Source organism: Staurois parvus, unplaced genomic scaffold (assembly GCF_062004578.1).
Source record: "Staurois parvus isolate SC_StPar_1 unplaced genomic scaffold, SC_StPar_1.0 ptg001098l, whole genome shotgun sequence".
In the NCBI taxonomy this organism is placed as follows: domain Eukaryota; kingdom Metazoa; phylum Chordata; class Amphibia; order Anura; family Ranidae; genus Staurois; species Staurois parvus.
In genome coordinates this window covers 1,233,457-1,249,647 of record NW_028318894.1, presented here as the reverse complement: position 1 = coordinate 1,249,647, position 16,191 = coordinate 1,233,457, and the positions used below count along the sequence as shown (strand labels likewise).

Sequence of the window (16,191 nt, the reverse complement as noted above, 5' to 3'; positions counted from 1 at the left end):
ACTCAGCGATCACGTGATTGCTGACCATGAGTTCTCACAGCCGTTCTGAGCAGAGAATGTCAGTCACCGCTCTCTGCCCTGCCCCCCCCCACTCACTGGGCTGTGGAGGGGGAGGGTGCAGCTGGTCCAGACTCTGATGTCGGGATCTTTCCCCAGACTGGGCCGGCTGAGTGACGTCAGCTGACAGCGGGCTTCACCTGAAAATGGGTCACAGGAGATCAGAATGAACTGAACTCCTCTGATCCACAGGAGAAGTACAGACAAAAGAGCTTTGCCTGAACTTCTCCTTCAAAGAATATGTTCCTCCAACATGTCCTATTCCTGATCTGTGCCGGCTGTCCCATGTCCTGGTATGAAGACGTCTCCTCTCCTCTCTGTATTGCTTCCTTTGTGTGATCCTGCCAGTCCCTCTGATTTCCTATTAAAAACTGACCACACTAGGCATGAGAGCTCATCGTGGTCAGTTCTGTAGCTGTGTTGGGAGCTCGGTCTGCTCTCCTCCAATCATCAGATTTGTCCTGACATACCCCCTCCCAGCACAGCCATTCACTGGGAAGACCAGTGAACTGAAGACAAGTGATCACATGAACAGTAGTAAGGAGAATGTCACTTCCTGATATCATTGCTTACTACTAGTGAAATCTGTGAATGATCACCGAGGTCACATGGTACAGGGCTATTCCCAACAGACTTGTACCATGTGACAAGCTGTGACCAATCACAGCTCTCACAGTATTTCTTAATGGCTGCAAGAATGGAGCCAGAGAGAAGGAGAAATTATTGCTTTTGCAGCCTTTATGGGTGTAAAAAAACATAAATAATAATATAAAAAAATATAAATGTAAATTTTTTTTTTAAAAATTATAATTTTTGGTTATATATAATTTGGGTTTTTTTTTACTAAAAAGATATCTGAATACATTTTAGTCAAGATTTATGAAGAAAGATTATTTATTCGCAACATTTTATAAGACAAACACTTTTTTTTCAAAGTTTTTGGACATTTTCATTTATATAGCAAAAAAAAATAGAAATTCCAGCGGTGAATAAATACCACCAAAATAAAGTTTTATGGGTCTCAGAGTGCGGGAGTGTGACCTCAGGGTGCGGGAGTATGACCTCAGGGTGCGGGAGTGTGACCTCAGGGTGCGGGAGTGTGACCTCAGAGTGTGGGAGTGTGACCTCAGAGTGCGGGAGTGTGACCTCAGAGAGCGGGAGTGTGACCTCAGAGAGCGGGAGAGTGACCTCAGAGTGCGGGATTGTGACCTCAGAGTGCGGGAGTGTGACCTCAGGGTGCGGGAGTGTGACCTCAGGGTGTGGGAGTGTGACCTCAGGGATTAGTATGGGGGCGTGTCTGATGAAGGAAACCAAGGGCTCTATTTATAGAACATTCATTGGACCAATGAGACAATCATTCCTCCAGCTGTGACAACATCTGGCCATATGTTAAGTAACACAGTGATTTCCTATGATCGCCGGCTCCATCTAGTGGCCACAATGAGGTGATTTTTCTGAAATCTCTCCATCAGTAAAACTAGCCCAATATGATATTATGGCCACTAGATGGAGCCAATGATCATAAGAAATAAAATACGGCCAAAACTCCTCCCAGCTGGAGAATGGGGGTCACATCCGTTCAACATTGTTCTCCATAGACCTCCAAGTGTTTGTGAAATCTCCCACCACAAAATGTACTCAGCCAATCACAGGGCAGGACTCCATTTTTATTGTTGTGTCCTGCAGAGTCTACAGTACTCATGTGTGTCGGAGTGTGATCTCAGGGATGAGGATGAAGCCATGTCTGACCAAGGAAGATAAGGGGGCTATTTATAGGAAATTACACTATGGCCACTAGATGGAGACAACGTTCATAGAAAATAAATATGGGCAGAATGTCGGTCACATTTGTTCCTCGATTTATTTATTTTTTTTAGACCCCTAAATGGTTACAAAATCTTCCACCACAAAATGTACTCAGCCAATAACAGGACAGGACTCCATTTATATTCTTCTCCTGCCATCAATGGCCAACCCGGTCCCACACTTCATCCATGTCTTTGAGGACCTCTGATCTCCTTATGAACTGTTTCTTCCATGATGAAGATCAGCCATGGAGTATATCTGAGGTGTATATCAGGGTGTGCTTCTTCCCCACATGAGAGCTGGGATGTCCAGCAACATTCATCTAGAAGACATTTCCCGCACTCAAGGAGCTAATACACCTCCAGGGTTGTGTGGGACCCCTGATGTACAGGAAGACAGGACTTCAGTGAGGAACATTTCCCTCACTCATGACAGGAATACGGCTTCTCTCCCGTGTGAGATCTCTGATGTGTGTAAAGATTGGACTTCTGTGAAAAACATTTCCCGCACTCAGGACAGGAATACGGTTTCTCCCCCGTGTGAGATCTCTGATGTGTGTAAAGATTGGACTTCCGTGAAAAACATTTCCCACACTCAGGACAGGAATATGGCTTCTCCCCTGTGTGAGATCTATGATGTGCGTGAAGACTAGCCTTGTCTGAAAAACATTTTCCACACACAGAACAGGAATACGGCTTCTCCCCTGTGTGAGATCTCTGATGTGAGTAAAGATTGGACTTATCTGAAAAACATTTCCCACACGCAGGACAGGCATAAGGCTTCTCTCCTGTGTGAGATCTCTGATGTCTGTGAAGACTAGTTTTGTCTGAAAAACATTTCCTGCACTCAGGACAGGAATACGGCTTCTCCCCTGTGTGAGATCTCTGATGTGTGTAAAGATTGGACTTCTGTGAAAAACATTTCCCGCACTCAGGACAGGAATATGGCTTCTCCCCTGTGTGAGATCTATGATGTGTGTGAAGACTAGCCTTGTCTGAAAAACATTTTCCGCACACAGGACAGGAATACGGCTTCTCCCCTGTGTGCAATCTCTGATGTGAGTAAAGATTGGACTTATCTGAAAAACATTTCCCGCACTCAGGACAGGCATAAGGCTTCTCTCCTGTGTGAGATCTCTGATGTGTGTGAAGACTAGTTTTGTCTGAAAAACATTTCCCGCACTCAGGACAGGAATACGGCTTCTCCCCTGTGTGAGATCTCTGATGTCTGTAGAGATGGGACGTTTTTGAAAAACATTTTCCGCACTCAGGACAGAAATATGGCTTCTCCCCTGTGTGCAATCTCTGATGTATGTAGAGATTGGACTTTTGTGAAAAACATTTCCCGCACTCAGGACAGGAATACGGCTTCTCCCCCATGTGAGATCTTTTATGCCTATTAAGATTGGATTTACAATGGAAACCTTTCCCGCACTCAGTACAGGAGAACCTCTTCCCTGTTGGAAGGCCGGCCCGGTCCCGCACAGTCTGAGGTTCCTCAGGATACGAGGAATCCGATGGTCCATCTACACTGGGTGGTGCCGGATGGACATTGGAGGGAGCCGGGTTTTCTCCTGGACTATACTGGGTGATGTCCTCATCTTCTACTTTCCAGTCTGGAGACAAAGTGAGACAATCCTCGGAGGTTTTCCTCATCTCCCGGCCATGGACTAAAATACAAAGACAAAGAGGATTACTAGACAGGAGCTGATTGGTTCCCCCAAACCAGGACTCCGCCCACATCAGGCAGCTTGGTCTCTGAGGAGCTTACAATTCCACGCTCAAGGGAACTAGGAAATGGCTCCTCTGATCTCCTACCAGGTCATTTCTTTATTCATGGACCTTAGTCAGAGAGTGAGGAAACAACCAGGACTGTCTTTTATAGGAGGGACAGTGATGAGGGGATTATAGGACGAGGGTCCCCACCCCCTCTATCACTCATCGCCATCTTCCCAACACAAGAAGTACTGCACTTCCTTATTTAGTCCATGATTTAGTCATGAAGAACAGCGGGGCTGAGCCCCACCAGAGGTCAGAGAGTGAGGATGGGGGGAGAACAACCAAGATGAAGACTGGACTGATCCTGAAGACCACCATCATTGGGGTATTGACTCCTCCCTCATTATCACTTTCTGTTTAAGGGTCCAAAGTTGGAGGATGTTATCACATTATTATCACCATGTAAAAGTCTGTGCTCCAATCACATCATCCAATATAAAATGTCCAGCTGGGAGGAAATGGGGGGAACAAAAGAGAATCCATATTATGTGTATATATAGCAGTGGGGGGAGGGGGGGAGCAGAAGTCAGGTCTATGGAATGTACAACATAGAGTATATAGTGCAGGGGTCAGGAGTATGTAATGTACAACATAGAGTATATAGTGCAGGGGTCAGGAGTATGTAATGTACAACATAGAGTATATAGTGCAGGGGTCAGGAGTATGTAATGTACAACATAGAGTATATAGTGCAGGGGTCAGGAGTATGTAATGTACAACATAGAGTATATAGTGCAGGGGTCAGGAGTATGTAATGTACAACATAGAGTATATAGTGCCGGGGTCAGGAGTATGTAATGTACAACATAGAGTATATAGTGCAGGGGTCAGGAGTATGTAATGTACAACATAGAGTATATAGTGCAGGGGTCAGGAGTATGTAATGTACAACATAGAGTATATAGTGCAGGGGTCAGGAGTATGTAATGTACAACATAGAGTATATAGTGCAGGGGTCAGGAGGAGTATGTAATGTACAACATAGAGTATATAGTGCAGGGGTCAGGACTATGTAATGTACAACATAGAGTATATAGTGCAGGGGTCAGGAGTATGTAATGTACAACATAGAGTATATAGTGCAGGGGTCAGGAGTATGTAATGTACAACATAGAGTATATAGTGCAGGGGTCAGGAGTATGTAATGTACAACATAGAGTATATTAGAACATAGAGTATTTGCTGCCAGCTGATCCCCAGAACCTCCATAAATCCAGTCTAGATACATAAATTGTGTCTGCAGCACAGAGAAGGAAGATTATCCGAGAGAAATCCAGGAATACAGGACGGGGAACACAGCTCAGGAAAGTGACCAGGGGATTACAGGCTGATATCACCCAGTCCCCGCCCTACTCTGGACCAATCAGTGAGCAGTATGGGTGGAGGAATGGATTTAGTGTTCATGACCCACCTGTGCTGATCTCTGTAGGAGTGTCCTCCTCTATAAATGTCCCCGTTATTCCATCCTCCTCCATAGACTGCTGATCATCCCTCACATACGCCTCTTCTTCTTCTGATTTAATCTCAACTTTTATATCTATCAGATCTTCACCCTAAAATGAAATAATAATAGAAGAGTTCATCTGTAAAACATAAACTCCAATATTGTTGCATCACATAAAAAAAATCACTTCTATGAATCCATGTTCTAGATGCTCCATCCCACCAACCTGGTAATGGTGAGGGATGGTGTGACCTTCCTGTGTGGAATTCCTTGAATACAGAGGACGGGGACATCTCTCTGGTGGGTTCCTGGTATTAGGTGGCTCCATCATATCCTTGTGTCCTTCTGAAAACTCCTCCATCACTCCATACTCCTCATCCTCCTCTTTATACTCTTCTTTAACATCAATATTATCATCCCCGAGGATTCCACTCTGAAAGATATAATAAAACATTCATTGTAACAAACATGCTGTGTATAAATCACAACTACCAATAATTGTCATCATCTACCTGATGATGGTGAGGGATGGTGTGACCTTCCTGTGTGGAATCCCGGGAATACAGAGGACGGGGACATCTCTCTGGTGGGTTCCCATGACTGGATCCATCTGTAGGAAACACACACACTGACTGAATCCATTGTTTCTATGTGTTTATCAGATGATGGGGGATCTAGGTGGATCCTCCGTACTGCTCTCTCCTTTACAATAAAGTCTCCTCTTACCCGGTGATGTGAGGGGCGGCTGATTGTCCATCATGACGTCCTTGTAGAGATCCTTGTGTCCTTCTAAATACTCCCACTCCTCCATGGAGAAATAGACAGTGACACCCTGACACCTTATAGGAACCTGACACACACAATGATACAGTCACCATCCAGACACATCCCTTGTCTGTTACTGGAGAATGTCCCAGAATTCCCGGCACCGCTCACCTCTCCTGTCAGCAGCTCAGTGATCTCTCTGGTGACTTCTAGAATCTTCTTCTTCTTTCTCTCTTCTATCAGGGAGGGAGGTGGAGGCAATGTGATGTCATATGATCTCCAGACTTCACAGGAGGAAAACTCTACATCTGAACACAAATAGTCACATCAAATGATATTCCCAGAATCCTCCTCACCTCTCCAGTCAGGTCTGTGTTTTACTAAAGCCCCACTTCAGGCTGAGGTATAATTATGCACACAGCCCCCCCTCCCTCATTCTGAAGGTTAAATTTTTTTTGCAGCCATTCTGGCATCATAGCATACATTGCAGAATCAATGGCCCTGCTTTGCACATAACAATGCCAAGGGCCTACATTCTAAGAGCATAGAAAAAAAAGATAAAAGAGACAGATGGAGGGACATTGGGGGGAGGGGCTGTGAGGTCAGTGTGATGTCATAGGATTCTCTGACTCCGGATGGAGGGACATTGGGAGGAGGAGCTGTGAGGTCAGTGTGATGTCATAGGATTCTCTGACTCTGGATGGAGGGACATTGGGAGGAGGAGCTGTGAGGTCAGTGTGATGTCATAGGATTCTGACTCTGGATGGAGGGACATTGGGAGGAGGAGCTGTGAGGTCAGTGTGATGTCATAGGATTCTCTGACTCCGGATGGAGGGACATTGGGGGGAGGAGCTGTGGTCAGTGTGATGTCATAGGACATATAGACTCTTGATAGAGGGACATTTGGATGGGGAGATTTGAGGGGTCCTCTATATGAGGCTCCCGTATAAACCGAATCCTTGTTCCTGGGTGCGTCCTACCACTCCTAAACTGAAGAGTGACCTTTGACCTTTACCATCCAGAAATCTGTCCGGAATCTGTGGAAGCAAGCTGTCATGTGATCAGGTGACGTGCGGAGGAACGGAGTGTAAATAGCAGACAATTGTCTCCAGAGCCCCTAATGGTGGGGATGGATTTGGCGGCGTGCTGGTGCCAAGTTTCCTCCCCCCAGGGTCACTGCAGGTGTGGAGAAAAGCTGTGTAAGAGGATATGGAGGAGAGATGAGGAGGAGATCCAGGAATCAGGAGAAAGGTCAGGGCAAGCAACAGACGAGCGCATCCAAGAGACCAAGCCGGGGTCACTACACAGAAAATCAATCCAAGGAAACAACAGGCAGGACGAGGAATAGCAAGAAGGAGCTGAGAGACAAATGAGAATATTGCTCAGCCAATGGGAGATGATCTCAGCATGACTTCCATCATGAAGGAGATGAGGGGGAGGGGAGGAAGTCACTGAAGGTGACCATAGATCCATGGAAATTCAGCTGGTTCAGCAGGGATCGCTCACATTTCCATCCATTTGTGGTCACTGCCAGATAAAAGCCACTCCCCCAGTGGCTGCAGCCAATAGCTTCAGTGCTGATCCGTGTATTCTGAGAGCGGAGGAGTCCCCCCATTGTCAGAATACAAGAGTGCAGCGGGGAGGATTCCCCCATCCACCTCCAATGTGTGGATGGGGGAATCACTTCAGTTTTTATGGTCATCCCGCTGGCTGAACGATGAAACTGAACCATGTAGGCCAGTTTTGGGAGCAAATATATTATCATCAACTCCTCCCCCTGAAGGGGTTCATCTACGTATTACCTCCTCTGCTGCCACATCCAGGAATGTCTCCTTACTTCCTCATTCATAGAATTACCTGTCTGCATCTGACATCACTTCCTGTCTGCACCTGACATCACTTCCTGTCTTCCATAGAGACTTCCTGTCTGGGTAGAAGTGAGATCCCCACCTTGTGGAGCTCAGAGGAACTGCAGCCCTGATAAGCGTCTGGTAGTGTGACCCCGGCCTTGTGCTGGGTGTGTATGGACTGTAGATCCTTATAGAGGGGTCACCTCCACTCCCACCAAGGGGGACAGAAATATATAACTGCCTAATCCTTCCTTTCTCAGCCATGGGTCCTCCAAAAGTTTCTAGGGGCTTCTTCAACAATGAACAATTCCTGTCTCAATCTGTTAAATATGGATGGACTAGATGTTCTAGTGGAAAGATGTTCTAGTGGTTTCTAGGGGCTCCTGGAAAGTCAACAATTTATGTCTCTCAGTAACAACTGACATCAATGATCTGTAAGAGGGGCAGTCTTCCCACTGATGAACATTAAGAATGTCCTACTGATCACTGATATAAGGGGTCCTTCTCCTACTGATCACTGATATAAGGGGTCCTTCTCCTACTGATCACTGATATAAGGGGTCCTTCTCCTACTGATCACTGATATAAGGGGATCCTTCTCCTACTGACCACTGATATAAGGGGGTCCTTCTCCTACTGATCACTGATATAAGGAGGGTCCTTCTACTGACAACTGATATAAGGGGGTCCTTCTACTACTGACAACTGATATAAGGGGTCCTTCTCCTACTGATCACTGATATAAGGGGGTCCTTCTCCTACTGATCACTGATATAAGGGGGTCCTTCTCCTACTGACAGCTGATATAAGGGGTCCTTCTCCTACTGATCACTGATATAAGGGGGTCCTTCTCCTACTGATCACTGATATAAGGGGTCCTTCTCCTACTGATCACTGATATAAGGGGGGTCCTTCTCCTACTGACCACTGATATAAGGGAGTCCTTCTACTACTGATCACTGATATAAGGGGTCCTTCTCCTACTGATCACTGATATAAGGGGGTCCTTCTACTACTGATCACTGATATAAGGGGTCCTTCTCCTACTGATCACTGATATAAGGGGTCCTTCTCCTACTGATCACTGATATAAGGGGGTTCTTCTCCTACTGACCACTGATATAAAGGGGTCCTTCTACTACTGACCACTGATATAAGGGAGTCCTTCTACTACTGATCACTGATATAAGGGGTCCTTCTCCTACTGATCACTGATATAAGGGGTCCTTCTACTGACAACTGATATAAGGAAATACTTCTCCTACTGACCCCTGATATAAGGGGGGTCCTTCTCCTACTGATCACTGATATAAGGGGGTCCTTCTCCTACTGATCACTGATATAAGGGGGTCCTTCTACTACTGATCACTGATATAAGGGGATCCTTCTACTACTGATCACTGATATAAGGGGGTCCTTCTACTACTGATCACTGATATAAGGGGATCCTTCTACTACTGATCACTGATATAAGGGGGTCCTTCTACTACTGATCACTGATATAAGGGGTCCTTCTCCTACTGATCACTGATATAAAGGGGTCCTTCTACTACTGACCACTGATATAAGGGAGTCCTTCTACTACTGATCACTGATATAAGGGGTCCTTCTCCTACTGATCACTGATATAAGGGGGTCCTTCTACTACTGATCACTGATATAAGGGGTCCTTCTCCTACTGATCACTGATATAAGGGGTCCTTCTCCTACTGATCACTGATATAAGGGGGTCCTTCCCCTACTGACCACTGATATAAGGGGTCCTTCTCCCACTGATATAAGGGGTCCTTCTCCCATTGGTGACCAGTAAGGGATTAATAAACAGACCATTTGGAATGAGCTCTGGATTTGGACTGAACCCATGTTTGTACAGAATTTGTTTTTTTGGGGGTCGGAGAATTGCTGAACTAAAGGATATTCAGCCAAGTTGAACCTCCAGTTGCAGTATTACTATCACTGCTAAATGTGGCAGCTTCCCCCTCAGGCTGGTTGATAGGGAGTCAGGAGCTGTAGGTGCCCTAAGACCGGGTGATATACAACACTCTCCACCCCCCTCCTATTTAGTTGTCAACTGGGGAATCCCAACTGACAGGTGAATGTAAAAAAAATGCAAGGGACCCTTAATAGTTCATACAAGGCCCATCCAAGAATGCACCCTGGCTGCCCAGGATAGGGTGGGGGATGGGGAGTTAGCATTCCCCTCCTGAACCATACCAGCCTACATACCCTCAACATGGAGAGAGTATCTTGCCAAGCCCATTCCCAAGTGGTTGGAAAGTTGAACAAGTCCAATGTATGAGCTCGTATCGGGGAACATGAGGAATCTGTACAACATAGGGCATCGGGAAATGGATATCTGTCTGCAGGACAAACTCTAATCCATGGGAACTAGTGATGACTGAACTGTCCTGGGTTTGGTTTGATGTTGAACCCTAACCCCATTGAAAGCTACAGAAGCCAAATCTGTCAAATGATAAATTCCTTTTTTCTGGGCTAATAGGCAAGGGAGTGTCAAAGATATCATGGGGAAGGGGAGGGCGCCCTGGAGAACATGGACCAATGCTAAATATCTGTAAACATTCCATGCAGCCGGGAGCAGTGATTATTTTAGCTCTGACATTTAGAAATCTAAAAACATTTTTACATTTCCAGCAAATGACATTTCCCTCCGGATTCTTTTATGAAAGCAGAAAACATCACACAGACCCTCCAGAGTTCCCTCACCATACATGAGGGGTCTGTGATGTATTTGGGGGTTTTCCTGTTTACTTCCTGCGTGTGTTCCATAGATCAGAAGTGATGTAGGCGGAGATGACATCACAATGAGTAGCCCCGCCCCACCATTTCCACCTACATCTGGGTCAGCGGTGGCCATCTTGGATCCATGTAGTAGAGCTGAATGCCGCCATTTGTATTATTGATGTGAATGCGCACTTGGAAGGGATTTATTGTCACGATTCCAATAACAATGACTGCACTGTGACTTCTATGTTCTTGTTTCTTCATGATGGACACAATGCATTTGGAGGATCAGAAGCTGGAAGGAGGTGACTTGGAAGGCTGCCTGGAAGGACAGGGCCAATCTGATCTATTGTGAAGCCACTTATTAGTAGGGTGATGGAGGTGTGGTGAGCTCACAATGTGAGTGAGAGCGTGGGATCTGGGTTTGGGGAAGGAGGTGTTTTGTAGTCCACTACACACGGTTGGCTGGAGCATATACTGAGATTTGGAGGAAGAAGCTCTGGAGGGTTTGGAGACATTTCTTGGTGGTGATCTCATGTATTGAAGTATAAAGGACACGTTGGATGGACTTTTATTTCACTTTCTGGTGAGGAGGGACTGATCAGGAGGGACCTTGTTGTCTACCAGTAGAGTCCGAATGACTTGTATTCCCAGATGGTGGGGACTGGACCTCCTGAATGAAGAATAGGGAATGTCATGTCTCTGAAGATCCTCCCCCAATATATAGTCCCCCTTCTTCCAGCTAAAGCAACATGCTATTGATCTCCTGGGATTGGGTGACCTCCAGAAATCAGACAGATCTGATTGGTGGGGACATGATAAGAAATCAGCTGACATGTTTTTTTCTTCTGTAGTCCAGACCTTCCTGGGAAATGTTATTGTGTCAACAATCTCTCCAGGAACTTCAAGGAACTCCAGAAATGAGTCAAGTTGATCAGGAAGGGGGTGGGGTGCTTCGGGAGGCTGGAGGATCTGATATCCATGAAAGAAATAGTCCCCATTCATGTTTTCATTCATCATCTACACTTCCTGACATGATAAAGGGAAATGGATGCTAATAGAATGCAGGAGATCTGCCGACTGAAAGAAAGTAGAAATGGATACTAATAGGTTACAGGAGATTGGCTGAAGGGAAAAGGGGAAATGGGTGCTAATAGGATGCAATAAATCTGCTGGGTCAAAAAAAAAAATGGGTGATAGCTGACAACATAGATCTGCTGAGACAAAGAAAGGGAACAAATGCTAACAGGATGCAAGAGATCTGAGAAGAAAAAGGAGGGGGATGAATAGATGCAGATCTCTTTCAGCTCATTTGCACCCGCCGCTCCTTTTTTCAGAAGATCTCCTGCATCCTATTAGCATCTATTTCCTCTGCTGAGAATAAAATGGTGATGGATTTTTTCTCCCTTTATTTCATTTTATTTGTCTTACTAAGTTGTGTGTTCATGTACTAACCACCAGAACATGAGAACAGCCCCCCGGAATATTAGGACCGCCCACCAGAGCACTCTGATCACCCCTCTAATATTGGGTAGGTCCCTCTTCTGCCATCAAGGCCTGGACTCCACTAGACAAACCATCACATGGCCTCCCCTGGCTTGTCTTCATGCCATACTGCATCCCGGTGTCATCTCTTCCCCAGGTAAGTGACACCCCCCCCCCCCACATGATGGAACAGAAAACGTCATTCATCAGACCAGGCCACCTCCTTCCATGGCTCCTTGGACCACTTCTGATGCTCACATACCCAATGTAGGTTCTTTCGGCTGTAGACACGGGTCAGTATGGGCACCCTGATCGGTGTGCTGCTACACAGCCCCATATACAACAAACTGACCTTTTTTTTGTTTTCAACACATCAACTTCAGGGACAACATGTTCACTTACTGCCTAATATATCCCACCCACTCTCAGATGTCATTGTAATGAGATAGTCAGTGTTATTCACTTCACCTGTCAGTGATCATAATGTTATGGCTGATCAATGTATAGTCCATACACAGCACAGGGCCGGGGTCACACTATGAGATGGATCTCGGGGCTGCAGTTCCTCTGAGCTTCACAAGGTGGTGATCACACTTCTACCCAGACAGGAAGTATCTATGGAAGACAGGAAGTGATGTCAGGGACAGACAGGAAGTGATGTCAGGGACAGACAGGAAGTGACCTGGAATAAAGACAGAAAGTTCCATGTGGCACAAAGAAGAGACATTGGTGGAAGTAGCAGCAGAGGAGGTAATAAGATGTTATGTTCTATTTACATCCAGTAATCCCCCATCATGTCCATCCTCTTCCTCCATAGTCACGTCCGTCCCCTTCCTCCATAGTCACGTCCGTCCCTTTCCTCCATAGTCACGTCCGTCCCCTTCCTCCATAGTCACGCCCGTCCCCTTCCTCCATAGTCACGCCCGTCCCCTTCCTCCATAGTCACGTCCGTCCCCTTCCTCCATAGTCACGTCCGTCCCCTTCCTCCATAGTCACGTCCGTCCCCTTCCTCCATAGTCACGTCCGTCCCTTCCTCCATAGTCACGTCCGTCCCCTTCCTCCATAGTCACGTCCGTCCCCTTCCTCCATAGTCACGTCCGTCCCCTTCCTCCATAGTCACGTCCGTCCTCTTCCTCCATAGTCACTGTGACATATATAGTGTGGGAACCCAGATGAACCCCTTGCCCTCCAGAGGATTTACCCCCCTTAATGACCAGGTCTCTTTTTGCTATTCGGTGCTGCACTATTTCAGCTGTTATCAGTTGCACGATCATGCAATACTGTACGCAAAATAAATTTACATCCTTTTTTGCCACACAAATAGAGCTTTCTTTCCGCTTTTTATATTTTGCGCTATAAACAAAAAAAGACCCAAAATATTGAATAAAAATGTATATTTTTTACTTTCGGCTATAAAAAATATATATTGTAAACTCGAAGTTAGGCCAAAATGTATTCTGCTCCATGTTTTTGGTAAAATAATCCCAATAAGTGTATATTGATTGCTTTGTGTGATAGTTATAGAGTCTACAATCTATGGGAGAGATAATGGAATTTACACCATTTTTTAATTGTGCAGTCATGTAATATATAAATGAAATTGATATCCTTTTTTCACACAAATAGAGCTTTATTTTAGTGGTATTTGATCACCTGTGCGCTTTTTATTTTTGGCGCCATAAACGGAAAAAAAAAAAAAAAGATATTTTCTCATTTCTGTCATAAAAAATATCCAAAAAACTAAACTTTCATCATACATTTAAGCCAAAATGTATTCTGCTCCATGTTTTTGGTTAAATAATCCCAATCAGTGTATATTGATTGCTTTGTGTGATAGTTATAGCGTCTACAAACTATGGGAGAGATAATGGAATTTACACCATTTTGTTGCCATACAGCGCTGCACTAGTTTAACTGACAATTGCGCAGTCATGCAATAAGGTACATAGATGAAATTTATGTCCTTTTTTTCACACAAATAGAGCTTTCTTTTGGTGGTATTTGATCACCTCTGCACTTTTTATTTTTGACGCTATAAAGAAAGTTTTGAGAAAAAATGTTTTTTTAAAAAAACTATATTTTCTCATTTCTGTCATAAATATCCCAAAAAACTAAAATTTCATCATAAATTTAGGCCAAAATGTATTCCGCTACGTTTTTGGTAAAATAATCCCAGTAAGTGTATATTGATTGCTTTGTGTGAAAGTTATAGTGTCTACAAACTATGGGATAGATAATGGGATTTACACAGCTTTTACTTTCTGACTGCCCATCACATTTCTTGAGGTTCTAAAATACCAGGATAGTACAAACACCCCCAAATGACCCCTTTTTTCGGAAAGTAGACACCCTAAGCTATCTGCTGAGAGGCATATTGAGATTCTCCCCCCCCCCCCAAGTTTTTGGAAAATAACTTTTGTTTTTTACACAAAGTTGTAATTTAAGTTATTTATTTCTCACACAAGCCATGGGTATATGTGGAATTACACCCCAAAATACATTCTGCTACTTCTACCGAGTATGGGGGTACCACATGTGTGAGACTTTTTGGGAGCCTAGCCACATACAGGAGCCTGAAATCCAATGACTGCTTTGAAAGCCTGAAGGTGGGTAACTTCCTCATTTCACTTCCTCACTACCTATCACAGTTTCGGAGGCCCTGAAATGTCAGGATAGAACCAACCCCCCCCCCCCCCAAAATGACCCCTTTTTGAAAAGTAGACACTCCAAGGAATTTAAAAAGAGGCATGGTGAGCAGAGGCATCCCTAGGGTTGGTGTCACCCAGTGCGGTAACACTTGATGACATCCCTCCAACGATCCCCGCAGAATGGATCGGATCTGCGGATTGAGCATAATGGATCGGACTGTGGTCCATTATGCTCAATTTGCAGATCCGATCCATTCTGCGGGGATCACTGGCTTGCTTTACAACTTACCTTTTTGTGGAGCAGGTCCGTTGTCACCCCATGCGGTCAGTGTCACCTGGTGCAGGCCACACTCCCCACACCTGCCTCGGGATTCCACTGATGGTGAGTATTTTGCAGATCTCATTTTTTCTCACAAGGTTTAGAAATATAAAAAAATAAAAGGAAAAATATGTTTTTGTTTTCTTTCTTCATTTTCCAAAAACTTATGGCAACAAATGAGATCTGCAAAATACTCACCGTGCTTTTTATCAAATTCCTTGGGGCGTCTACTTTCCAAAAAGGGGTCATTTGGGGGTTAGGTGTTATCCTGGCATTTCAGGGCCTCCAAAACTGTGATAGGTAGTCAGGAAGTGTAATGAGGAAATAAAGCCCTTTAAAAGCCTGAAGGTGCTTATTGGATTTTGGGGTCCTGTACTTGGCTAGTGTTGGATTTTTAGACACATATAATACTTCTTCTAGTGTCTTGAGGTGATTATGAATGAAAGAGCCATTGAAATAAAAAAATGAAGTGTGATTTTATTCTATCACACAATGGTGTCAAATAAACAATGTAAAGCGTATTATGAACAGTTCCATGTAGATAAAACTATTGTAAAACTGACAAGCGAAAGTTCAAAGAAAAAGTCACCATTATCTGTCATGGCTGTCCTTCTCAATGACTTTGTAAAGAAGGAGAAGCCGGATGTGACTAAATTGTAGCTGGAAGTGATCTCAGTATGCACCTGTTGCAGCTTCTCAGACGTGTGTATGCAAGAGTCATGTAGCTTGTGTGTATGAGAGAGAGTGTGTGTGTGTGTCTCTGTGTCTCATGCACTTTTAAGAGGCAAATGTACGTCATAGTTAGTGATCCTAATACCTTCTATGGAAAGTATTACTGCTTAGCAAAGCCATTTCATAAAAGGGAAAGATGCTAAACATATGATGTTTGATGGACAGGAACATATGTATGCTGATGTACCAATGATGTAACCCTTAGCTATATATTTAAAAGATAGTATAGCTTAAGAACATATCAATGTATAATCACTAAACTATATATGTATTAATGTAAGAAACGTATACTAAATATACACAGAAAATACATAATGTAATAGTAAGTCACTTCTAATAACCTTGACATAACTACCAAATACTTCTATGCCTAAATATAGCATACTCAACCTTCAACTGGTATATACTATTTCAGCTTAACTTGTATATCTTTTGGTCTCAGCTATAATTGAAGAATAGTAAATACTACCATTTGTCAAAGACCACTTACACATATTAATATTAATTATGACTAATCATAAAAACCAAATATTTTGCAAGCTTGCCATCAATATAAATGCCGAAT

At 44.3% G+C, this 16,191-nt stretch overlaps 1 protein-coding gene across 1 annotated transcript; it reads right to left on the bottom strand.

The window, feature by feature from the left end:
* Window positions 1–933: 933 nt before the first annotated feature.
* Window positions 934–10,575, bottom strand: LOC149440288 (uncharacterized). The gene is made up of 4 exons (XM_089658842.1): window positions 10,555–10,575; window positions 5,312–5,518; window positions 5,053–5,194; window positions 934–3,532 (listed from the first exon to the last, which is right to left on the bottom strand). The coding sequence occupies exons 1-4, from the start codon at window positions 10,573–10,575 to the stop codon at window positions 2,286–2,288; spliced, it is 1,617 nt and encodes a 538-aa protein (XP_089514968.1). The 3' UTR covers window positions 934–2,285.
* Window positions 10,576–16,191: the final 5,616 nt, after the last annotated feature.